This window comes from Anastrepha obliqua, chromosome 3 (genome assembly GCF_027943255.1).
Source record: "Anastrepha obliqua isolate idAnaObli1 chromosome 3, idAnaObli1_1.0, whole genome shotgun sequence".
Classification (NCBI taxonomy): Eukaryota; Metazoa; Arthropoda; class Insecta; order Diptera; family Tephritidae; genus Anastrepha; species Anastrepha obliqua.
In genome coordinates this window covers 111,963,245-111,990,085 of record NC_072894.1, presented here as the reverse complement: position 1 = coordinate 111,990,085, position 26,841 = coordinate 111,963,245, and the positions used below count along the sequence as shown (strand labels likewise).

The 26,841-nt window shown below is 36.8% G+C and overlaps 2 protein-coding genes across 2 annotated transcripts; one reads left to right on the top strand and one right to left on the bottom strand.

Annotated features, from left to right (window-relative positions):
• The first annotated feature begins 402 nt into the window (after positions 1–402).
• On the top strand, positions 403–3,201 carry LOC129240847 (retinoblastoma-binding protein 5 homolog). Its single transcript, XM_054876875.1, has 7 exons — positions 403–732; positions 927–1,147; positions 1,216–1,422; positions 1,484–1,665; positions 2,023–2,142; positions 2,307–2,935; positions 3,007–3,201. Exons 1-7 carry the CDS (start codon positions 714–716, stop codon positions 3,090–3,092), a joined length of 1,464 nt encoding a protein of 487 aa, XP_054732850.1. The 5' UTR covers positions 403–713; the 3' UTR covers positions 3,093–3,201.
• Positions 3,173–14,189, bottom strand: LOC129240848 (serine protease inhibitor 77Ba-like). Its single transcript, XM_054876877.1, has 7 exons — positions 14,030–14,189; positions 11,202–11,292; positions 4,378–4,726; positions 4,003–4,279; positions 3,758–3,953; positions 3,517–3,683; positions 3,173–3,453 (listed from the first exon to the last, which is right to left on the bottom strand). The coding sequence occupies exons 2-7, from the start codon at positions 11,215–11,217 to the stop codon at positions 3,193–3,195; spliced, it is 1,266 nt and encodes a 421-aa protein (XP_054732852.1). The 5' UTR covers positions 11,218–11,292; positions 14,030–14,189; the 3' UTR covers positions 3,173–3,192.
• Between the last annotated feature and the right edge of the window lie 12,652 nt (positions 14,190–26,841).

Here is a 26,841-nt window from a genome sequence, read left to right as displayed (position 1 = left end):
CGTTAAGCAAATACGAAAAAAAAAAGTTGTGCACATATTTCGTACGTTTTACATGATGTCAAAAATTTTGAGAAATGCATAGGAAAAAAGTAGTAGACCATAAATTTGAAAAGAAAGGAGATACGTTAGCTAATAATAGGATTTTCGATATTAATATTTAATAGAATCTAACCTCATATCAAATATTTTTAATGTTTAGTTTATTATATAATAATAAATATAATAAATTTCATTGATTTAAAAATTAACACACAATATAACATTTAAAAAGTACCTATGTGTTGAACTTCTATATTCACTTCAAAACTGTGTTGGATATAATCTCCATTATATAGAGAGCTATCGATTGTAATCGACCGCTAATCTGATTGTCTTTGCTTATTTGAATGCTTCCATCACGCTTGGCAGCCAGAAGGGAATCACACCAATCAGCTGTTTTGGCGTTTGTAGATAAGCCCAACGGCGTTCCTAATTTAGTTGAAAATTTTAGTAATTATTGCTATTTATTTCATGTAATGAAATTAATTATTCTATAAGAAAAGCATAATTGCGACAACGGAGCGAATATTTCTACAAACAATGACGTTTTGATTCAGTATAAATAAGTGTTTTGTGTCCGCTAACCTGAGGAAACAGCCAATACAAGTGCGCCGGGCAAGTTTTAGTAGGAGGAATTTTTTGATTAATACTCAAATTAGCTTTTATTTTTCAGTATGAATTTAGAATTATTAGGTAAGTATGATATGAGACAATTAAATTTGTGTTCCCACGCCAGTCGGTACTGCATAACCGGAACGACCCGGATTTATATCCGGCCAAGGACTGTCACTTCAGCAACATTCCTCGTATATGTATGGGGAATATTTTTGCTATTACAACAACAACAATTCAATTTGCATATAAAAATAACTTGATTTCTCGGGCAGAATCCTTTGGCCAAAACTATCCGGAGGAATTTGATGGCTCACTGGACTGTATTTCCCTCGCTGTTACTTGTGCTTTCAATAAATATGGTACTTTATTGGCAGTTGGATGCAATGATGGACGCATTGTAGTGTGGGATTTTCTGACTCGCGGTATTGCCAAAATCATATCGGCTCATGTGCATCCGGTGTGTAGTTTAAGTTGGACGCGTAACGGACATAAAGTTTGTAGCAATTGATTTTTCATTGCATTTTTACATTCATTGAAGTTTTTCGCATTTATATTTAACAGTTGCTTTCTGCCTCAACGGACAACAATGTCTGCATATGGGATGTGCTGAGTGGTGATTGCGATCACAAATATCGCTTTCCCTCACCAGTGCTAAAAGTGCAATTCGACCCACGCAATGACAAACGTTTTCTCGTGTGTCCCATGCGTTATGCAGCAGTGCTGGTGAAAATAGGCGATACCCACAAATGTCTTCCACTAGATTCGGATGTAAGTTTGTTTTATTATTATTTTGCTTCAAATATTACTTTCAATTAATTTTTTTCGCTAGGGTGATCTAAACATTGTTGCTTCGTTTGATCGTCGTGGTAAGCATATCTACACAGGCAATGCTAAGGGGAAAATTTTGGTGTTAAATGCTGAAACATTAGAAATTGTGGCAAGTTTTCGTATTATCGTAGGCTCATCGAGTGCGACGGCCGTAAAGAGTATTGAATTTGCACGGAGGGGCGAGTAAGAGTTAAACTGAGTACAGGGCCTTTCAAGTTCGAGTTTCTGATTACGCGGAGTTATGTTTTGACAGTTGCGCTACGATTCGCGCCATCTCAAAGATACAGTTTATGTAAATAAATCATAAACAAATAAAGCTTTAAAAATAAACTTCGGTGCGAAGTTGTTGAGCGATTAAGCGACAATAATTTCGACATGAATTCGCATTAAAGATATGTGTTTAATTTGAATTTAAAAAAGTAACTCGAATATGAAATACTCTGTGCATTTATGTATGTATGCATATGTATACTTACATTTTCCGTCATTTATTATTTATTATCTACACTTTTTAACATCTTCATTTTGTATGTATTCCAGCGCATTTTTAATAAATACCTCAGATCGCGTTATACGTGTTTATGATTCGAAGGAGATCATAGCACTGGGGAAAGATGGTGAACCTGAGCCCGTTCAAAAATTGCAAGATTTAGTGAATAAGTGAGTAAAGTATGACTGTAATAATAGATCATTAAAATGTGTTGAATGCTAAGTCGAATTAAGTTGAATATTGCATCGAAACTCTTTACAGTGAGCGAATTCAATACTTAAATATCTTTTTATTGTTATTTATTTAAATGCCTGATAAATATGTTCTTTTACAGAACCACATGGAAAAAATGTTGCTTTTCTGGCGATGGTGAATACATTTGCGCTGGAAGTGCACGTCAACACGCCCTCTACATATGGGAGAAATCCATTGGGAATCTGGTTAAAATACTGCATGGTACCAAAGGCGAACTGTTGCTCGACGTTGTGTGGCATCCGGTGCGTCCGATTATAGCCAGCATAAGTTCGGGTCTTGTTTCAATTTGGGCACAAAATCAAGTGGAAAATTGGTCTGCATTTGCGCCCGACTTTAAAGAGCTCGACGAGAATGTTGAGTATGAAGAGCGCGAATCCGAATTCGATATTACCGATGAAGATAAATCGGTGGATTTGAATGCAGATGCGAAACAAGATGAAGAAATCGAAGTGGATGTGTTAAGAGTAGAGCCAGTAGCAGCGTTTTGCTCATCCGATGAAGAGGGCGAGGATGAAAATGCCTTGCAATTTCTACCGATGGCACCTGAGGTAGAAGATCCTGAAGATGGTTGGGCCATGCAAGATGGTGTGGAAGCGTCGCTATCGAAAGAAGGGGAGACGACGTCACAGGATTATGATGATGCGGTCGTGACGAAAAAGGGAAAAGTGAAAAATTATGATATTACATTGCCAGATGCACCGGTAGATGGTAAGTAGAAATATAATTCATATGAGTAAGTTGCGCGAGGTGATTAAAATCAACTTTCTTTTAAAATGCAGAAACCCATCCATTGATTTCAAGCAAAACAAATAAAGATAAGCAACCCGTCGGCGGCAAGAAGACAGCGGGGCGTCCAAAAAAATAGCATTATAGGTTTTAATTATTTTAAATTTCCCTACTTATTTAGTTTCCTAATAATGATTTAAAAACTACACTTTTACAAAATTATTTTTTATTCCATTTTATTATTTGGGACTCGCAATTTGTCCGGCGAAAAGTAATGCACTGGATCGTTTTTCTGCAATCAAATACAAGAACGGACGATTGAAATAGAATTTCGGCGGTGAAATTTTATTGGTTAATAACGCTGTGGCCACTGCAGCCGCTTCAGTGCCCTCTTCATTCACAATTATCTTGGTCGTTTGCACAACATCCTTCACGTATAGGCGTTTTGACAAAATTTCGAAATTTACCAGCTGTGGATTGAAAACTTCCCTTAAGCCCAACTGTAAAAAGAAAGCAACTAATGTGAATAACGATTTGCCAGCGAGCAATATTTATCTGAGTACCTGTTCCAGCGAGCCTCTCAACGGAAATGTGGTTGCTGTATTGAAGCGGGGTAAATACACTTCAACCTCCTGCTCATCAAAGCCTAATGCATCCTCTTCGAGTTTCTTCATAATTGCGCGTACACCGAGAGTTTGCAAATTATGCACCACTTGATTGACGGAGATACCTGCAAGTGCAATTCACATAAGTACTCGTATTTTTTTAGAATGAGCTATGAATTTCTGAATTTTGTTAGCCCACCTTTGTTGGGAAGGATCACCAGCATGCATAATCTATTCTCATTGCCGTATGGCAGTTCTAGTACATGTCCTTGTAAATCCGGTATTCTAGTATAGTTGAAGGGTGTCATTTGGAACATCATATCCACCTCGCCAATCGGCAAGCCATTCATGTCGTAGAAGGTCTCTCTGTGTGTGTCGCTTTGGTTGAATGGCGACTGTAAAAATTGATTATTATAGGAATTCGGTGCAAATTAAGTGACATACCTGCCATTGACCTTTAAAATACAACGTAGAAGTCAGCAATAAATTAGCATCTCTTATGTAGTCCTCGGTAATAGCATTTTTTATTAAACCCTTTGTTTCGGTGTTTATCGCATTATTGATGGCATTCACTGTTGTCTGTGTGTCATTGAAGTTCAAGTGTTGTACCCTGGCGGAGTAGCAAGTCGCCAATGTGGTCTTGTAGTCCTCAGCGACTTGTTCGTAAGCGTCGTAATACATTGCCTGTAAACTTTCCACCTGCACTGTGGATGTTTTGCGCCTATAAATATGTTTTAAGTATTAAACCGGTGGCAATTTATGATGTTTAATAACTAATTAACTATTTACAGTTATACATATAAGTATTAAGCCACTCACTGTAAAAATTGCTGCACCACATTAAAGGCATGGCGCAGCGCTTGACGATCCTCATTTATGTGCAACACCGTACGCAGCTCGTTCAATGTATTGCCTGCTGCCGCCTCCACCAACAACAGTAGTAGTGCCCATACGGAAAAAGGTGAAATCATGAAATCTGCATTTCCCGCTGCATCGGAAATCTTTGTAAAAAGTTCCAATCCAAATTTCTCCGCACCTTCCGCGATGTTATTGAACGCTGCCAGATTTGAGCGGAGTAGTGTGCTGGTATCGTCTAATTTTGTACAACGTTCACTGGTAGTCAGCTGGACTAAGGCGCTAAGGATGATGGGTAGAAGTACGAGGCATGCTAGGGAAGTTGAAAAGAAATTCGATTTGTATGAAAACGCAAGCAAATTTTTTACATAAATATGCTGATATTGAGTAAGATATTTCGATTTTTTCCAGTTGCTTAAAATATTTCATTCTATTTATACTTAGGGTTTGACCAGATTTATCTAATATATAAAAATGAATATTTGTTGGTAGGCATTTTAATAGCTGTGGAGCTTGGATTGCAATGAAACTTCGTCAACTATAAGCATAGTAAAATTAATTTAAAATAAGCAGACATGGCACACCTCTCATTTGAAATTGAAATTTGAATTGGTCGAGCCAAGGAGCAGCAAGAGATTTGGTGGCTCCTAAAACACTCGAGCCTATTGTATTTAGATCTTTTGAAAGAATAGAGACAGAGACAGAGGTAGTTAGTCCTTCCTGTGAGAATTTTTCAGATTCTTTTGTAAATCTGTAAATATCCTTCAGTTTTAGAGAACGGAACCCAAAACTCGTGGTCTCAGTGCTATCAACCTCCTCCAAGCAAAACAGGCCCACTGGGTCCTCAATGATTCCAATGGTGGTCATATGCTGACCCCAGGGGTGGTGTCCCCTAATGGGAAAGGCGCCTCTGCCCGGCTAGTTGATGTCCTCGTGAGAGTAAAGGCTGACATCACTGCCATTCAAGAGATGCGATGGATGGGACAAGGCAAGAAAAATTTAAGACCTTTCGACGTCTACCACAGCTGCCATGTAAAGTAGCACAAATTCGGTGTGGGATTTGTTATGGGAGAGAGACTTCGTCGCCAAGTACTGTCGTTCACTCCGGTGAAGGAGCGTCTCGCAATAATCCACATCAAAGCGTGATTTTTTAAAATCTCGCTCATTTGCGCCCACGCTCCGATGGAAGAGAAGGATGATGGGACAAAAAAGATTCCTTCTATGAGCGCCTGGAACGTTGCTATGGGGGCTGCCCTGCCACGGCACAAAAGTCATGCTTGGTGACTTCAACACCTGGGTGGACAAGGAGAGAATTTTTGGAAAATACAGTCTGCACAACGAAACATCCGGTAACGGACAGATACTGATCGACTTCGCCGGGTCCCGAAACATGGTAGTCTGCAGCACAAGATTCCAGCATAAGAAAGTACACCAAGCAACGTGGCTGTCTCCTAATCGGAAAACGCGAAATCCGATTGATCATGTTGTGATAGATGGAAAGACATGCTTCTAATCTTTTAGATATACGTACGATCCGACAACCCAACATCGACTCGGATCATTACCTTGTTGCAGCCAAATTACGGGCACGCCTCTGCGCAGCAAAAAACGTAAATTTACCTAGGCAAAGAATGTTCCACATCGAAAAGCTGCAATCACAACAGAGGAAGAGGAAAGCCTCCTCTGTTTTGGAAAGGTCAGGTGGAGTAGGAGAAGCATGCCCAAAGCTTCACCTTCTCGAAAATGGGAATCAACATTGGAAAACGCATGTGCCACCTGTCATCCGCGACAAATTCGAACATTATTCGCCATTAACTTGACCATATTTTCGCCATCCAGCCCGAAAGATTCAGAATTCAGAGATGCGTTAAGCGAGTACATTTTGCGCCGAGTACGTACGATCCATTGAAGTAGATCCCGTAGCCGAATGGGTTGGTGTGTCACTAACATTTGGAAGACGTAGGTTTGAATCTCCGTAAAACACCAAAATGAAGAAAAAGTTGTTTCTAATAGCGGTCGCACCTCGGCAGGCAATGGCAAATCTCCGAGTGTATTTTTGCCATGAAAAAGCTCGGCTTAAAACTGTAGATCCCTCTATTTGTGGAACAACATCAAGCCGCTTGTCAAAAAAAAGTGAGAGGAGCTCGGTCAAACACCCAAAACGTACGATAAGCCATAACGATTCCATAGATTTTTCCGAGAATATCTTTAATAAAGCTTTGATCGAAATCGAAGACATTTGCATAACCATCACAAATAAAGGACTCATTCAACTTGCCATGATTGTACCATAACGTTCTGCACTTGACCTTAATGATATTGATTTAGTGAGAGAACAGCAGCCCAGTGCAGATTTGCATGCATTTATTGAAGCAAATGAACGACTTTTGTTTCCGGACTAAAAATTGGCCTACGACACGACTACAACTGCGGTGTCAAATGGCAGAGCTGGTCTACTCTTTCTTTGTACTGGAAAAACGTTGTTGATCAGTTTGCTTAAGGCTCACATTGGATCCCAAAATGGAATTGCATTGGCTCTCGCTTCATCAGGCATTGTGGCAACATTATTGGATGGCGCATTCGGCGCTCAAACTTCTATTAAATATGAGTTTCACTGAAGCTCCAGCATACAATATTTCCAAAGGATCTAACACGGCTAAATATCTGAAATCAAACTCTTCCAGTAATACCTAAATCAACAGAAGCTGTTGAGTTCAATGCGTGTCGCAAAGTAGCGCAAAAAACCATAAATTCAAAAAAGAAAAATTCAAGCTTTTCAGCAGAGCTTTGACATCTTATATATAAAATAAAGTCAACTTTTTGTGTGTGTTCGCTAACCGGCCGTGTCTTTGCACCGAATTAAACCAAACTTACACACATTGTTAAGAAGGTATTGAAGATGGTTTCCGTATAGTTTGGATACCTATTGGTGGATAGGGTTCTAGATATAGGTCAAAACGTGGACCCGGGTAACCTTCGGATGTGTATGTACAATATGGGTATCAAATGAAGCTGTTGGTGAATACTTTAGTACAGAGTATTTTACATGACGCTCCGTGACTGGGGTCTCGAGATATAGGTCAAAACGTGGACCCGGGTAACCTTTGGTTGTGTATGTACAATATGGGTATCAAATGAAAGCTGTTGATAAGTGCTTTAATACGGGGTAATTTTCATACCTATTGATGACTAGGGTCTCGAAATATATGCCAAAACGTGGACCCGCCGTGTCTTTGCACCGAATTAAACCAAGCTTACATACATTGTTAAGTAAGTATTGAAAATGGGTTTCGTAAAGTTTGGTTGTAATTCGGAGCACCGGCAACGCGTACGGCGTTCTTTTGAACCAGCCATAATGTCGTTTACTTTTTTAACGCTTGGGGCGGAACTGAACTGTCAAATTGACAGTGTGAGTTACAATGTGTCAATATTTCTTTCTGATTTGGATGCCAAAAGGAGAAGACGTAAGTGTAAAGTGTAAAAACTTTTTATGATTTTTTTTGTGAATTTTTTTGGAGTGGATTTTGGAACAGTGAATAATTTCTTACGAAATTTGAGAATTTAATGTGAAATCCGAATGTTCAAATGAAATTATGTGTTCGTGGAAAAAACAAATTTTTTCGTTTTTGTTTTGAAAAATATAAATGGATAATGGTTAAAAAAGCTCCAATGCTTAATAAAACATATAAATTGAAACGAAAAATTCATGGATGATCAGGAAAAAAGACGATTGTTTCTTAGTTATTCATTTGCGTTGATTTGAAATTTAAAAACAATCTTCTTTTTTCCTGATTTTCAATTAATATTTTATATTTACTCAAAAACAAATAGAAAAAAAAATATTGTTTATGCCAAAGCGCTTGAATAAAGCATAAATAAATAAATAATATGAAAACCATATCTTTTCTGTTCTAAACCATATCTATTTTATTTTATTTTTTACTATGACCAAAGCTTCAAAAGAGTTATGTATCATATTTATGTATGTGTGCATGTCAGTAGCTCGTGGAGAGCCGTATCGTTATTCTGCAATGCTTGCTCATACGAAAACCGCAGTGTGAATACCCCGTTTCATCTTTGATAAGCCATTAATAATTCTTGTCTCTTGTCTCGCTTGCCCGACCCCATAAAAGAACAAATAATATGAATGCACGGGAGTTTCCAACTTACAGATTTAAATGCTATATATGTAAATGACGTAAATAATGTTTGTATGTATTGTATAAATACTTGTATATGCCCTAACAAAATTAGCATTTTACGAATTATATTAGGGTGACACAATAGACATGGAAGTATTAAATAAATTAAATTGTGTAGCAACAAAAAAAAAAAAACGAAAAAAAACAACAAAAAGGGCAATAGCACCAACAATATAACGCAATTATTTTACGAATAACATTTTTCCTCTTCATTTGCCTCCTAAGCAGGCAATGATGGTCTGCCAAAATTATAGCCATAAATTCATCTTTGGCAAGTCTTTGGGATTTTCTACGAGAGTCTCTAAAGTTTTATGTCGCCTACGAATGCAAGATGGCTTTTATGAGAAATTATTTTCCCGTGAGAGGCGACCGGCCGTGAAAAAACCGTTAATCTCTAGTTTTTATGGTCTTCGAAGGCAAACTGGGTTGATGCACGGGCATCAGCTGTCTCGTAGTTGGCTAAATGACAGTCCAGAGTATTGATAACAAGAGCGCGGAAGTATTTTGCCGAGAGTAAACGAGAAAAAAAACCAGTAATGGATTTCAAACGTAATAGTGTAAATGCATTGTAAAGGGTTTTCGTGTTATTTTGAATAGCCCGCTATTTCGGTAGATGTCACTTTTGAAGCTGTCATTTTTTGATATTTGACAAGTAGAAACTACGCCATTGATAAAAATGGAACGATACAACTTAAGCAACGTATTGAAATTATTAAAGTCCACTATAAAAATGGTGAAAATTTGGCAGAGACGATTCGTAAAACTCGAACATTTTTGGGTCATCGGGAAGCAGCTTGTCGCACCGCAATACAGAAATTGGTGAAAAAACTCGAGCTGTTGGGACAAGTTAGTGATGTGAGGAATAAAACCCGTGCACGTCGCTCAAGAACAGCCGAAAATATTGCTGTTGTAGCCGAAAGTGTTGAAGAAAACCCAGGCTCGTCCATTCCTTGTCGTTCTTTGGAATTAGGCATTCCACAAACATAGTTACACTGTATTTTACATAAAGATTTGGGTCTTAAGGCTTTTAAAATCCAGTTAACACAAGAATCATCAACAGCGTCGTGTCTTTGCTGATTGGGTCGCTGAAATGCATGAAAATTATCCGGAATTCCATCGAAAAATCATCTTGAGTGATGAGGTCCAACGTCGGTGGCTTCGTCAACAAGCAAAATTGTCGGATCTGGGGCTCAGAAAATCCAAGAGTTATTGTTGAAAAGCCTCTCTATCCTCAACGTGTGACTGTTTGGTGCGGCTTATGGTCCAGCGGAGTTATTGGAAAATGAAGCTGGAGCAACAGTTACGGCGAATGGATTGCGCTATCGAGAGATGGTTAACGATTTTTATGACCGGAATTGGATGGTATTGATCTGGACAACATTTATTTTCAACAGGACGGCGCTACGTGCCACACAAACAACGAAACCATTGATCTTTTACGGGAATAACACCTCTTATTGGAAACCCCTTTATTTGGCTGGAAAATAACAACCAGCGATTGTTCGTGAACTCAAGCACCTTAAAGTAAATAAAGTTTTTTTTTTTATCGCACCATTAGTCGTTACAATGATACTGGTAGCGTCGCAAAACGTCATGGAGGTGGTCATCAAAAGACATTACGTGAAATGGTTCAAAATGTGAAAAAGTGACTTGAGCGAAATCCCGAACGAAGTGCCAAAGAAATGGCGAAAGAACTTAAAATATCTGACCGTAGTATCCGCCGCATACTGGAAAATAATTTCGAAGTCAAGCCTTACAAGATCCAAAAGGCGCATGATCTCACACCAAAGCAGCAACAAGTCAGACTTGAGAGAGCGAAGGATTTGCTTTGCTTGGCTGAAAGCGGTAAATTTCTGAACATTGTGTTTTTTGACGAGAAAATTTTTCAAATTGAGCAATTCGTAAACTTCCAAAACGTTAGGGAGAACGAGAATTTGAGTTATTGATTGGCCAGCAGGAGGCAGCACCCGCCACAGGTTATGGTTTGGGCTGCTGCAACCGCAGATGGGCGTTCTCCAATCGTTTTCATCGAGCCTGGCATCAAGGTAAATGTGTAATATTATGGGGAAACTATTCTGGAGTTTGCTTTGAAGCCATGGGCAGGCAAAAATTCGGTGACAGGCCATGGACGTATCAGCAGGACTCGGCACCGTCCCACAAAGCTCGAGTGAACCAAGAGTGGCTAAAAAACAACGTGCCGAACTTTATAACGTCTACACAATGGCTCTACAAATCTAAAAATTCTACTGAAGCCATCTATGAGTGAAATCCGCAATTACTTAGTTACCAACCCAATATAAATTCAGGCCACTTTAGTAGCGTAGAACCATCTGCCGTATTTTCGACTGCTTGTTCGATTTCGTCTGCTCTTATTGGCCGACTCTCGCATAACAGGCTACTCCTTATCTCTTAAATATTTTATTTATTCCAAAAATCTGAAACTCCAAACATAAATAGTGCCCCTTGTACATAAAAAAATTGATACGAAACAATTACGGGTTTTCCGGTGTGTATTAAATACATTAAATAAATTCTATTCACATTTTGTATTAATTGATTGAAAAACAGGGGAAAATCAAGACTTACCTTTACATAACAGCATTTTGATGTTGTGGGACGCGAGTATTCTAAGATGACGGGGAACTTTAGAACGCGGTGAATTATTTCCAATGGATTCCTGAAGAATGAAAACAACGAAAAAGTAATTCAATACTAAAATTCATTGTTACAGTTTACTTTGATTACCGCTGTTTTGACGCTTAATATATAAAAACAAGTATATATGTATGTACTTATACATACATACATATGCATGTATATTAGGGCGGGTCAATGGAACGATTTTTTCCGACATCGTTCCTAGTAGATTCGTTATAAGATTGTAAGAAAAAAAGGTCATTAGAGCATAGCACTAAAGTCGATTTCGAGCCACCTAAATTTTGAGAGCAGCTATCTTTAATTAATATGAAAATTGAGAGGCCGTTACGGCTTTGGAGATAGAAAATAGAAAAAAGTACCTTATGTTGACAGTAAATTGTTAATAATAAAAAAATTTTAATAAATTTTTGAAAAGTGAAATTAATGGTTCTTGTTTTTTTTGACATTTTACTTTGATTTACATATAAAAAGAATTATATGCAGTTACTTACAATATTAAACAATTACAATAATTTGCTTTGGAGCGCCATCCAGCGGTTCTTTAAAATAAAAAATGGCTACCAGAAAAAAATACTTCATACAAAAAAAAGCTCCGAGAACAAATTTGGATTGGGTTTAGTGTAAGCTTGAGCAATTTTAGGCAAAGACGCCTAACAGAAGTGTACGCGCCAATTATTTATTATTTTATTTTTATAATGATTTTCTCCAGCTCTCGACATATTTCTGGAACTCTATTTTCGGTCTAGCCCTCAGAGCCGCCTTCGATTTATCATTTATGCACTTCCTTTTGGCTGTTAAAATGAGTTCCCCGTAGTGGTTTTTTGACTCGCGCAAACAGATAAAAATCGCAGGGAGCCATGTCAGGTGAACACGATGGCAGTGGGAAGGTATTCTTGGTCAAAAATTTACGTTAAATGAAGGCACTGTGTGACGGTGCGTTACCATGGTGCAAAATCCATGAGTTGCTTTCCCACAAATCCTTTCCTTTTTGGCGAATTGCTTCACGTAAACGTCTCTTAACGTCCAAATAATAGTCCTTATTAACCGTATGACTTTCTGGCAAAAATTCTTGATGTACAATACCGTTTCAATCCATAAAAACCGTGAGCATCGCTGTATTTTTTGACTTTTTTTGGTCTTGGTTCATTCGGAACTCTCCACTTACTCGCCTGATGTCTGGAGAGCGTGTCGTACTCATAAATCCACGCCTCGTCTGCAGAAACGATGCGTCTAATGAATGTTGGGTCGGATTCAGCCTTGGAAATCCTGTCTTTGGAAATATCAAAGAAGTCCCTTTTTTGAAGGAAATTTAGGTCCTTTGGGAGCAACTTTGCAGCAACACGGCGCAAATCGAAATCATTAAATGCATCCTGAACGGTCCATAAGTAATGTTCAAGTTCTCTGACAGCTCTCTGATGGTTAGTTTGCGTTTATTGATCAACTTTTCTTTCACTTTATTGATGCTTTCATTAGTTTTTGATATCGACGGCCAGCCACTAGGTTCATCACCATCGATGGACTCACGATCTCTTCTGAAGCTTCATGCCACTTTTAAACAGTTGTTTTCTTTAGAGTATCGTTACGAAAACATTTTTTCTAAATTTGTAAGGCTGTCACTCCATTCAATCCATTTTTAACACAAAATTTAATACAAACTCGCTGTTGTAAATTCAAATCCATTTAGATTTATTCCAACGTTGTAAATTTTACAAATGTCAAGGTATGGCGATAAAATTTTGGTAGGAATGAACATAACTCAAATCAGTTGACTAAGAGCGTCACCTGGCGGTTGTTCCAGGACTTGTTTGATCAAGGTGGTATTTCAATTCAGTGTTGATGATGGAGCTGGGGATTAACGTGCCTCCATGCTATACACAAACATATGACGTGTTAATTTATGAGGATCAGTTTTCTGAAGTCCTCGCGGAAAGGAGTTCTATGCAAAAATACTACGAATTTACAAAACACCCTTCCAATCAACGCCTCTGTAAAGCTCAAAGGAACGTGCACATGAGCTTCGTTCTTTCCAGGTGTCCAGCACACCAGTTCTTCGGTAAATTGAACAACATTAACAACAAATTACTTATTTATTAGGTTGGGGCAACATCCCTGTACCACCCCTTTATATATTGTAATTTTTTCATTACGACTTTAATTTAAAAAAATATTAGTATTCATATTCACTTTGTATTAATTAAAGATCGCTTCTTTTAAAATTTGGCGAGTTCGAAATAGACTTTAGAGCTCAGCTCTAATACAATTTTTTCCTTATAATTTTATGTAGCATCCGAAAGTGCAGGAAAGGATAGCAAAAAAAAAATCAACCCGTGCTAATGTATACATGTAAATATATTATATGTATGTATGTATTGTATGTACGTTTTTAGAAATATGAAATCAATACAAAAAACCGGACTGCAATTTAATTGGGTAGATCGTCGTTTTTTGTTATATACATGTATATACCATACATATAAACATATGTACATACAAATTAATTTTTTTATTTGTTATTCGCACGATAAGATTTTAATTGCTAATTTTTTTTAGCCTCAATGCTCTTTATTAAGTATTTCGTAGGTCTATTATTAAATTAGTAGATACATTGTTGCATGTATATATTTGTATGTATGTACATATAGTTTTTATATGCACGCGAAACACATAGCTCCGTTGTGAACACGCAATAAAGGTCCAATAAATATGTACATATATTTATATGTGACTCGAAGATCACTGAACATTTGATTACGAACCGACGATCCCGACGCACTCTCAACGAACAACAAATTATTTATTCGCTGGAACTCATATAGGTTAGCTTATCGAGCTGTGATCAACTGTTAATTAAATTTGAAGCAGAATCTTCTCGTATTCTAAACCAATGACTGTGAGGAGTGTTTGCAAACTGAAGCGAAATACTTTATAGAGCAGCCACTTAAGCTCCAACGTAGGTACATATATGTGTGTATGTATATACTCGAACATACTCATATATGTGTTTATGTAGTTATATTACAATGCTCTGAGCCGGGCTGCTCGTGAGAAGAGTTGTTTTAAACGCAAAGTGATGCTTGCTATACTTAGTAGCGGCTCCATAGAGCGCGGTTTGACAAATGAGAAACTGTCAGAGAGCAAACTTCCAAGCTTTGTTTTTTTTCTAAATCGCGGCCGCTGCTTCTCACTTCTAGTTTATTTCACCTACTATTAATTTATGCGTTTTATTTTGGTTGCGCGAAATTTGCAAATTAATTGTTTATAAACAATACCTACATACATAGCATTAATCACGAAATGAATGAATAATTTTGTACTCGAAAACTTTCATTATGTAAATTAGTGTTAATTTCAGCGACTGGTTGGTAGAGTCTAGTTTTAAAGGTACATATACTACATATATATAGGGATCAAAGGTCAGTCATAATTTTGATATTCATAGAGGAAACATAAACAATTTTCTCCGTTTAAAATTTTGTCATTTTAAAAATAATTTAAAAGTTTTTGTTCTGTTATAAAATAACAGTTATATATATATATGTACATTAGGGTGGTCCAAAAATGCATGGGAAAAAATTTATATTAAAATTCTTATGCTGCCGCCCACCATAATGGTAAAGAATGAAAAATAAAAAGACCCGTATTTTTTTTTTTTTAATCAGACCATATTTAATGGTGCCGCCGGGGCTTTGAAATATCCCATGTATTTTGCATGGGAAAAAAATACTTTTTCGTAGATTTCATGTAAAAACCTGGAAAATGAATATATTTTAACCGGATAACTCAGTTTCTCTTCATAATTGGTCAGGGAATAACAACCAATTATGAAATAATTAATTTTTTTGTATTAACTATTTTTTATAGAACCCCAAAAAGCCCCCATAAAACGAAAATCTAAGAAAAAATCGAAAAACAATATTTTATATTACTTTTATGAAAATAGTTAATACAAAAAAAATTAATTATTTCATAATTGGTTGTTATTCCCTGACCAATTATGAAGAGAAACTGAGTTATCCGGTTAAAATATATTCATTTTCCAGGTTTTTACATGAAATCTACGAAAAAGTATTTTTTTCCCATGCAAAATACATGGGATATTTCAAAGCCCCGGCGGCACCATTAAATATGGTCTGATTAAAAAAAAAAAAATACGGGTCTTTTTATTTTTCATTCTTTACTATTTTGGGGGGCGGCAGCATACAAATTTTTTTTTGGACCACCCTAATGTACATACATATATGTAATTGTCGCTAACACTCTGTATAGGTGCCGAGCGTCTTGATGTTGTTCCACAAGTGGAGAGACCTAGATATTTTTTATGAAGACCTTTTTAAGCGTTTTATCCTCGGAGGTTTGCCATTGCTTGCCAAGGGGCGACTGCTTTTAGAAAAAAACTTGTTCTATAATTTTAATGTTTGATGCACGGATCTTCGAACCTACGCATTTCCGAATGGTGGACGCTGTTAGGATGTGTACTCAGTGGCGGGCGCCGTAGCCAAATTTTTTGTGCGTGTCTTGCATTGGGGCGAATTCGGGTTTGAGACTCATCGGGAGCGTGGAACACTAATTGATGGAAAAGGTTTTCTTCTAATAGCGGTCGCCTCTCAGCAGGCAGCATCAGTAGATCATCAGTAGAGCGGCTGATTTGATTTTTTTCTATTGATTTCTAAATTGTGAAATTGTGTTTAAATTCCTTCAAGCTCTACGAGGTCATTTGACCTCGTTGTTTCGTGAGATAATGCGTCCTGGGAACTTTGATCAATTGTCTGAAAGCAAAAAAATAAAAATTTACATATTACAAATATTTGGTGTCGAATATCTGCATCACTCTTGAATCACTCTATATAAGCAGACAAAAAAGCAAGAAATCCAGCTTTGAAAGTTTTCAAATTTTTATTTCCTGATTATTTTCTGATTAAAAACAAAGATCCGTTTTGATATGATTATGAGACCTCCAACAGGCAGATATCTACAGCCAGCCAAAGCTGTTGATATAATGGAGACGATTGATGGGGTTCAGATTGGCGCACTGCCCCAGGCTGTCGAACAAAAAGCATCCAGTGATCTTAATCGTCTAGCTGCCAAACCCAGACATTTACAGAGAAAGTGGTCAACAGTCTTTTTCTTTGAAAGGTGCCCACAGCTTCTGCAATGAGGGTTAAATGGTAACCCTAGCTTTTCCTCGTGTGTGCCGGTAAACACAGCTACGAGTTTGGAAATCAAATGGCGAGGAATCCAAAGGACTTTCTGAGTCCTTCGTATATTGTACTGGGGCCAAAGGGTTTTCGAAATAGCGCGTGAAGAAATGGAGCTCCATCTTTTCTGAGCTTTTCTCAAAAATAATTTGTGCAGTTCCCCTTTAACAAATGTCAGGGGGAAGCCGATGCTCGGGCAGGAGGTCTCTGATGACAATTCAGTTCCCTTCCTGTTAAGCTCATCAGCAATTTCATTTCCCTTTTATTGGGAAAGATTGCCCTAGCACGACCCTCAAACTCTAGTTTGCGGATGGAGAGGTCTGTTCGAAGTTCGGAGAAATACGGTGTTAACTGCCCAAAAATGCTACCATGTCCTTGGAGAGATTGCCTCCAGAGGCCGACCTCCTTTAACCTGATTGCATTTTGAGCTGCGATGGAAATAACGTAAAAGTCGATGGGAAGTAAGTGCAAAGCGACATTCAGGGCAGCACTGGGTCATGTTTTACATGCCCCGGTGATGCCAATGCACGCAATCCTTTGCATCCTCCCCAGTTCAGCGATGTTATAGCCCTTCCGAAGAGCTACCCAACAAACCAGGCATCCATACGTTAAAATTGGCAAAACCACTGTGCTGTACATCTACAGCACGACCTGTGGCTTGAGTCCCTATTTTCTACCGAACATAGATTTGCAGGAGTAGAAGGCTATACTGGCCTTCTTTACCCGATTTTCAATGTGTAGCTTCCAATGGAGTTTGGAGTTAAGTATCACTCCAAGATAACTACCGATGAAAGCGGGAGAACGTGGTTGTTTAATTTAGGAAGTCGAAAGGGTGGAGGTTTATATTTTCTGGTAAATAGCACCAGCTCGGTTTTGTCAGAGTTGACTCGAAGGCCGCCAGTGGTAGCCCAGCGACTGGTTATCAGACTGGTTGGAATCTATTTGTGCTTGAGTGTCATCTTTTTCCTATACGAATACATCTTTGTATTAATAGCTACATGCCTATACGCGCAAGCCCTTTGCTTCTCGCAGGCAATTAGAAGCTCGAGGAAGTCAAGTTCAATTCTATTCGGCCTTTACAATCGCAGAGGAAATTTCCATCTCCGTCACCAAAATTAGATTAGACTATGGTGGCTGTCACTCTTTTCGATTGTGTAGTGGGTCTTGGAGGTGTGTTGCCCATTGTTAGAGTTCAATTCTCCTCCTCTAATTCTCAATGTGGTCAAACCACTTTGTCTCTCTGTCAAACGATGAAATATTGCAGATAGCTTTGGATCTAAGTCTGCCAGATATTCAAAAAGGTAAGACTCACCATCAGTAGACCCGAGCGACTGTATTTATTCATACTATATGACCTAGGATGTTCTTCATTTTCGGCATTCCCTGTCGTTCATATTGTAAGGGTCTAGGCCGAGTTATTTACGAAAAATGTAGACTACGAGACTACCAATTTCTGTGAACGACCTAAAATCGACTAAATATACCATAAATAAATAAATAATTGGCGCGTACACTACTGTTAGTTGTTTGGTCGAGCTTCTCCTCTTATTTGTGGCATGCGCCTCGATGTTGTTCCGCAAATGGAAGGAGCTACCGTTTTAATGAGACCTAAAATCAACTGCATTGACTTATTTTGAGCTGCAGCACTTATAGCTGAGATATCTCAGAAACATCTTCTTGCTGGTATAGGAAGATTCAGTAATGAATATGTTGACTCGAATTTTTCCACTATATTAGAAAACAGATGGGCTGGTGAGGGGACGATAGTACGAACTACTATTAAGACTTAAAGTTGAGAAAATACTTGTACACAAGGCTGAGCATTGGTTTGGAGAATCAGTGGATGAGCTTCTTTCATCCGTAGGACTTTTCAACTTCGGTGATTACTGATTAATATTATAATTTCCGTTTAAATTTCGTTTTTTAATCATTTTTTAATTTTTATAGAATATTTTAACTTTCTTTAGTAACTTCCATTTTTAAGTAACTTTCACAAAATTTCTAATGTAAAATGCATAAAAGGACCATTTGAAGTAGAAGCTAAAGGTTACAATGCTCTAAAAATTAGTATCTTCTGACCGGATTATACGAAAAATTTATTAATTTCTAATATTTCAGGTAGGTTAGGTTGAAGCGGTTGTTCTGTGGGACACATTCAGGCTCATAGCCCATTGTGATGCCGCGTGGTGAGCTTTCCATATTTCTCCAAAAACCAGTGTGTGCTTTTCAAAAATTTACAATATCTCCTATTTCTACAGAACTGAGATCTTCCAATTCATTAAAAAATTGTGTGCCTAGAATAGTCAACCTCCGTCCAGTGCAAGATTGTCTTTTCCTCCTCCTCACCTAGACAACTTCTACTTGCACACCCATCCTTTAGGCGAGCTTTCCTCTGAGACAGAGCCCCATTATGACTAAATCAGTGTGCTAAGACTGTCATTATTTTGGCTTAGCAAAGATTCTGTGCGTTTACGATTTCTTCAAGGATGAGTAGCTTGAATGTTTGTAAGGGTATGCCCATGTCATTGTATGAGTACTCATAGGTCAATTTGGTGCCGAGTGTCGCTAGTTCATCGGCTCTGCAGTTACCCTCAATGTCGCGATGGCCAGGAACCCATATTATCCTTAAGCGAAATAACTCAGACATCTCGTTAAGAGATGTGCGGCACTTCATTTTATCGCCACCTGGCTGTCAGTGAATATGTAGATGTCATTTCCAGATATCACATCTCACTGTACGAGTATTTCAGGTAAATTTACTGTGTTTTAGAACAAAAAATTCATACTTTAACCTGATGTAGAAAAATGTATTGAAGTGGAAGCAAATCCTTCGCAGATTGACTACTACGTACGGACACTAATGCTTAGAATTTATTAGTGAAGGCCCTAGTCTAAAATATCTGTTCCACTGCGTTAGTCAGCCTTTGTAATTAGTTCTGTTGCTTCCTTGCATACTAAAACTGTTAAATTTCCCATAATTTGCTTTTTTAAGCTCAAACTATGGAAATTGGAATCTCATCTGTGCTGCTATACTTTTTCTCAAGAAACGTAATATTCTGCGGCAACACAAATGCATTATATTTAATTTGTTTACCAGGGAATTTCCCAAGTGCCGCTCATAAGCGTTGAGTGGGCGCTCATTTGAATAATCAAGTTCTTTGCTCATATTACATATTGTACTTACATACATATACCTATCGCATATGTGTGCATATAGCTCGTTTGCTGGAAGAACGTCACAACTCAAAAAATCAAAAATGCCAGAGAAACGACTTCAAAGTTTTCAATTCGCTATGCCTCTATAAATAAAATAAAGATGCATATTTATCTAATGAAATACTGTTAATTAACATCGCCATGAATTTTTCACACTGCATAAAAGAAGAGCAGGTGGTAATTTTTGCATACTCATATAAATGTTTTTTTTTTAGGTCATGACGTTCTTCGGGCAAACGAGCGATATGCAGATACATATATCTTAAACGTATTGTAAATATGTATATGGACACGAATGCAAGTTTTGTTGTGAAACTAGTTTGGCATGTGTATTTTCACTTTCACAACTAGAAAAGCGTAATTCTTTACGTAAATTGATGACTTATCAAAGGAATTCCCTGGAGGCGGGTTTAAGCGGCTTTTTAAGGTCGTAGTGTACACAAACTGGCTCCTACAGATGTGTTTGCTGTTGATAGGAAATCTAGGTGGTAGATAGAGGGTGACCCACGGGATCGTTTCTTTATAAAAATGTTTTAAAAGCCACTGTTAAAATTGGTTAGGATTTTCACAGAGATGGAAATGGGACTTATCGCGCATATTGATTTTAGATTTACAACTCTCTTCCTGGTGGTCAAGGCTCAGAAAGGCTTGGGAATAAGTTTCACACGCTTGGCGGCCAACAGCTAACAGTTGATTGCGCAAACAGTTTGTAAGGCAACATCTTCAACTCTTGTACGAGAATTTTCTGTAGACTGTTGGTTGATGTTCAATAGCATGGTGCGTCATGTCGTCGATACTTCGGGGTCCTCTGCGACACCTTGAGCTGCAGCGGCGATATTCTCTACAAAACGACTTTCGACCATGGTCGAACAAACCTGGTACCATTTCCTGTTGTTTTAAACTCTTCAAGGCGTGCGGCTAAATGCCGTAATGTTTGCCAAGTTGGTGTCTGTTGACTGGGAAATCTGCGTCGAAATTTACGCTGCCCCAAAGCTCCTTCTCCTATTTGTGGTGTTTTTCTTGATGTTGTTCGACAAATGGAGGGAGTTTTAAGCTGGCTCCAAACGTCAAATGGATTTTATGAGGAACTCTTTCAATGCAGAAATACACTCGAAGGTTTGCCGAGGGGCGACCGCTATAAGAATAAGCTTTTTCTATTATTTGATATTTATGCACAGAGATTCGAACATACGCTCTCCCGAATGGTAGTCACGCAACTCAACTCATTCGGCTACGACGGCCGACTGATGAATTATTTCGCAAAAAAATTGAGAGAAATATTTCACGTTCCTGAGCAATATAGCGATCCATGACTTGTGTTGACGTATATTTTGTATGAGTTTACTTCTCAAATGTCATGGCAGAATTCACAGTTCCAAGAATTATAGCATCTTCCAATAGGGGGAAGAGTTTTACGATGCCTTATAATCTCTTCTTTTAAGATGTTCTTATAGTTTCCCACCCGATCCTGTGATTGAACTACACCAAGTTCTTCAAAATAAAAATCTACCCATAAACATCGCAGTCCATCATGAACCGGAGGATGAAATATATGTACCTACTTACATTTGAGAGTTCATATCAGAAACTTGATTAGCTACCATAAGTATAGCCTTAGTACTAATGTATGTAATAATGGGGCACTGTCTTATAGACAGACACACTCAGAGCCTAGGCGTGCAGATACTTGACTTCTGCAGAAGCTGTCTAAATGAAGAAGAGGAAAAGACGATCTCGCAACTTCGGTGGCAGTGTCCTGCTCTATCCTGGCGCATTTGCACCATAAAAATAAATAATTGGCGCGTACACTTCTGTTAGGTGTTTGGTCGAGCTCCTCTTCCTATTTGTGGTGTGCGTCTTGATGTTGTTCCACAAATGGAGGGACCTACAGTTTCAAGCCGACTCCGAACGGCAGATATTTTTATGAGGAGCTTTTTCATGGCAGAAATACACTCGGAGGTTTGCCATTGCCTGCCGAGGGGCGACCGCTATTAGAAAAATGTTTTTATTAATTTGGTTTCACCGAGATTCGAACCAACGACCTCTCTGTGAATTCCGAATGATAATCACGCACCAACCCATTCGGCTACGGCGGCCGCGCATTTGCACCATAGCCAGAGTTGGAAGATCTCTGCACTGTGAAAATCAGGGATCTTCTAAAATTTTCAACAAGTTCCCATTGGTTTTAAAGAGATAAGTACAAGTTTCCTATGCGGTATCACAATGGGTTATGAGCATGAGTATGTCTCATAGTGAGCAGCCGCTATAACATAGCCTACCATATAGCCCGTGGTTTTATCTGTTGCCTTTATATTATCTCCGATCGATCCATATCTTAGCTCTTCTTAAGACTGACTACCGGAGACTTATCTTCACTTTTTTAGGAGATAATCTAAGCTTTTGACTCTCTATCCATTGCTGCCTCTTCTTTAAGGTAGATAGATTTCAAGGTTTGCCCATCCGAAGCAAAATTGTGAGAGTAACTAAGGATGCCATGCCCATCATAGGTAATTCGACAGCTGAGTTCGCCCGCTCATCTCACACTCATTATTCAGACGGCAACGAAGTAACATGGGGAAATCTGCGTTGATTTGTTTCGTGTATCACCATCACAATCTCAGTTTGAGGGGTTTAAACAAACCCCGGTACGTCAGCAAATCAGCTGATTCCGTGAAAATCGCTGACAGCCTGTTAACGGTCTGACATTGGCCACACCTCTACATTCTGTATATCGTGTAGACTGCAAGGATGACAAATTTCAAAGCATGCTTAATAGCTATGGTGGTGGCGAGCTTTGGCTACTACGTCACTTGGAATATATATTCAAAAAAATATAGCTTCTGTTAGTGTTATATGAAAAATATCAACTCATCCACTGCTCATGCCATGGCATTCGTATATCACTAACACAAGCTAAATGTTGTTAAGCACTTCCCAAGTAATGTCAGCTCATCAGCCGATTCTGTCAAAACACCTCTAAAAATCTTTTCCCCATGTGTACACAGTACTACCCCACACTACCCCACTTTTTGTCTATTCACCACATATTTTTCAATTAAAACAAATTACATTTAGTTTTGTTTGTGTTTTTTGTTTATTAACTTTTCATATTGTGTATACGCAAAGAGTTTGTTGTATTGGGAAATTGAAATTTTGCATAATTCAGGCTACTCACACAGATCTATGCAACATACACCAATAAGCCAGAGCTTCAATACTACTTTTTTCATTTGTCTGTGATTGTTGGCGACGAAGTCTATACATTTTTTCGTTCCCTCTCTCGTTGGTTACTACTTCATTATTTACTTCAATTGTTTTGGCCTTGGATTGATTTCAATTTCTTTTTCAAATGGTCATATCATTTCTGTAAGTCAATTTATGACTTGATTTATCGAATTTTATTTTTCATATTTTTTGATGGCAGCGAATTTCGTATTTGTTTTTCGAGTTAATTTGGTTTTTGTTTTTATTTTTATTTTTTATAAACGGCTTGGGAGTTGGCGCTCTGCTATAGTTTGTGTTATTTGAAGGGCAATTGTTTTTGTGGAACGCATGCATGTAAGTAGTTGTTGTGTGCGTGTATTTAGATGATTTTCAATTCAATTTAAATTTACTTTATGTTTTTTCATAGTTTGTTTGTTTAGTTGATTGTTGTTAGAGAATTAATGTTTGAATTATTTTCATAGTTGGGTGTTTTATTTTGGTTTTATATTTTATATAATTTGTGTTTTTAATTATTTTAAAATTTCTTTCTTTTTAGTTTGCTTAAATCTTTAATAGTTTTAAATTTTATTACATACTTTTATTTCTTTTTGTTTTTCTATATTAATTTAATGTTACTTGTTGTTTTTTTTTTTGTTTCTTTTGTTTTTACTAATCAACAATTAATAGTTGAGATGGAAATTTCGATATTTGTGACCCTCAAAAGCAAAATTTAATATTATCGGGCGGCTAAAATGCGCACCCATTAACGCTTCTTAACGCTGTTTTTTGGTTGTTGTTGTTCTTCTTCTTCTTCTGTTTCATCGACTGCTTAAACTTCAAATTCTTCAACGTTTTTTTTTTGGTTTTTATGGTTGTTTATTTCAACATTACAATTCATACAATTTTCAAAAAAATTACTTTGCCGTGCATTTTTTTCTTAAATTTGACTCGACTTTGGCGCCTTTCATTCAGTTTAACCGCGTCCAATTTGAATGCCATATATTAATCATTAATACATTTTATTATTGTTTTTTTATTCTATTTAATTCGACGGCGGTGACATAAAGACTTTTGTGTGTTTTTCATTCACTAAATTTTGCTTCGCTACAATTTTTTTGTTTTAACCATTTAACATTTCCTGATTTGTTTTTGCTTTTTGTTTTTTTTTTTTGGTAGTATACAGTGTACTGCTTAATGTTTGAACTATTTTTTAACGAATTACACACAAATTGGAAATTTGAAAATTACTGAGACTGCTGAGTTTTTATGATTTCATTTTTTTTTTTTAATTTATGAAGTTGTAATTTAATGCGTCGTTGTGAGTTATGTAATTAGTTTTATGTGATCGCAGCGCTTTGGTGCTAATTTATACTACTTAATTTGACAAACTTCTATGTAAATTTAATTAATTTTTTTTTTTTTGACATTTGTTGATGTTTTTTTAAATACATTTTAAAGTTTTACAGAATTTGAAAACAGTTAAATGTTGTAGTTGGTTAACAATTGCCCTCTGTTGATTTAGGATTTATTTTAAGTATTGAGGATGAGTTAGGAAAATGGCTTTCATGCTATGTTGGAGCAGGTGTGAGATTTTGTGGTATGAAGAATTTTTGATATTTTTAGTATTCAACTTTTTTTCAATGTGTCTTCCAGTTTTGAGGTGTCGTGTCGAATGCGTTTTAAGCATTTTTGTGTGTTTTTGGACTAGTATGTATGTATATTTTCAGCTTCATCCGCTATTTGGATACGTAATTATTTATTTGGTACCTTAAAGTGCATGAAAGCGGAGGCGGTGAAATATTTTATATTGTTAGTTATTTTCAAAAATTGTCAGGTGTTATTTTTTTTAAGCCGTTTATAAAATTTTATGTGTCTTATTGCAAATGTTATTCCTTTTTTAATTTACTCTCAAATGCATAAAAATTAAAATATTTTAGAAATATACTTCATACAATTTTTTTGTAAAATAATTTTCAAACTATTTTAATTTTTAAGAATTCGAGTGCTTGTATGTATTATATTTATTCTGTCCGTTTTGGTGCGCTTTTGACATTTTTTTCATACACTACGCTGTTAGTTTTTTTATTTTTTTAATTATTAATAATGTTTTGTATGTCTTCGTAAGTGAGGTTACGTCTAATTGTTTGCTATGTCTACGCATATTCAAACTGGTTTTGTTGTTAAACTGTTGAAACTAGTGTGAGTTGCGCTTTTTCTCTACGTCTCAAAAACGCTTTCAAGTTGTTGTTAGCTGTCCATAAGTTTTTGAGTGCATTAAAAGCATTTTTGAAATTATCTTCCCACTTTTTGGACTAATTAGCTTGTTTTCTAGGCGTTATTGCTTAGTATTTCACGCTTTTGAACGCTTGAAGGCTGTGTTTTTGTATTAACTTATTAATTTTTGTGTGCTGTTTCGAGTTTTTGAACATAGTCCAATATTTCTTTTTTCATTTTAAGCAGTATGCGCAAGGGCGATTTTTAAGCACGCCACGCGTGTTTTGAATGCCTAAAAGGTGTTTTTTAAAAATTTACTAAAACCCTTTTGGTTTCTTAACTTAATTTTTTGTGAGCTTGAAGTATAACTTTTTGTTTTTGAACAATTAAACCCACTTTTGCTGCATTAAGTGGCTATTTTTTGCGTTCTTTTACTTCTTTTTCACAACAAATTCATTTGAAGCAAAAGTAGCGATTTTTTACGCCGGTTTACAGTTTTCGAAATTCAGCACGTACTCTTTGGCATGAAATGATGAATGCTTACCAATAGTTGTTAGGTTTTCAATATTTTTTAAACCTGCCTTTGAGCTATAGAGCGCATTTTGTTTTTTGCTTTGGTTTGCGATTTATGGTAAATTACCTATTGGCTTGCGTAATTTTTGACTATTCCAATATTTATTTATCAGTTAATTATATGTTTAAAATCGCTTTCACATAATTCTTAAGCATTTTTAACTGTATTTCTGCTGGGTTTGTAGGACACAACTTTTAATCATTTTATTTTTTTCTGAGAATGATTTGAAAAAGCTTCTTGAGCTTGTAAAAGCGTACAAAGCCGTTTCTGAAGTTTGTATTTTTGTTTTGTTTTCCTTGTTCACTCCTCTCGGGAGCATAGGGCATCGATAAGATTTGTCTTGCGTTGGTTTCGCTAATCTATTTGATTTCTGACAGAGTAGGTGATTAGCCTGCCACTTGAAGATATTACGCTGTACTTGAAACAGTTATGACTGCAATTTTATTTTTCACAAACTTGTTGGAAGCCTGAAAACTGCTCAAATAACATTTTTCAATATCGCCTAAAGCATTCAAAAGTGTTAAAAACCAAGTTTTTTAACCTTTCACAACTTTTTATTCTGTTAAATCCATTTGACAGTCAATTTCAGGTTTCTTTTGTCAGTAACTTCGTTATTCGTTAAGTTTTCTGTCGTCTTTGTCGCCGTCAAAATGTTCTTTGTTTTGTGTTTTCTTTTTTTAATTTCATGCATTTTTTTATTGTATTGGCGTGATTTTTGTGCATGCTTTCATGCCGCTTTTTGGGCTAATGCTAGTCACTGCAGACACTTTCTTCGTGCTTTTCATTAATTTATTTTACTATTCATTTTGAACATCCACCGCCTGCGTTTTGTGCCAGGTGGTGCATGCGCGCGCCAACAGTTCTTCCTTCTGCATTTATGTGGCAATGGGCTTTACAATTTTGGTATTTTTTGTTTTTTTTTTTTTATATCAATTTTTTCTTCTGCTTACTCTTTGTTTTTGTTTGTTTGGTAATTACAATAATACACACATATTTATATTTTATTGAATGCATGCTTAAACATCTCTTAAGTGTTATTAAATATAAGAACAATAATCATTTTTTCTCGGCATCAACTCTTAATGTTTTTTTATTTGTTTAATAATAAAGTTTTTTTTTTTCAAATTGCTAACTTTTAATAAAATTGTTTCTATTAATTCACTAC

Coding starts and splice junctions, on each gene's coding strand:
- LOC129240848 (XM_054876877.1), bottom strand. Junction 3,684..3,757: donor GGTGATCCTTCCCAACAAAG/GTGGGCTAACAA, acceptor TTGCACTTGCAG/GTATCTCCGTCAATCAAGTG. Junction 3,454..3,516: donor TGAGAGGCTCGCTGGAACAG/GTACTCAGATAA, acceptor TTCTTTTTACAG/TTGGGCTTAAGGGAAGTTTT.
- LOC129240847 (XM_054876875.1), top strand. Junction 1,148..1,215: donor GGACGCGTAACGGACATAAA/GTTTGTAGCAAT, acceptor TATATTTAACAG/TTGCTTTCTGCCTCAACGGA. Junction 1,666..2,022: donor GAATTTGCACGGAGGGGCGA/GTAAGAGTTAAA, acceptor TATGTATTCCAG/CGCATTTTTAATAAATACCT.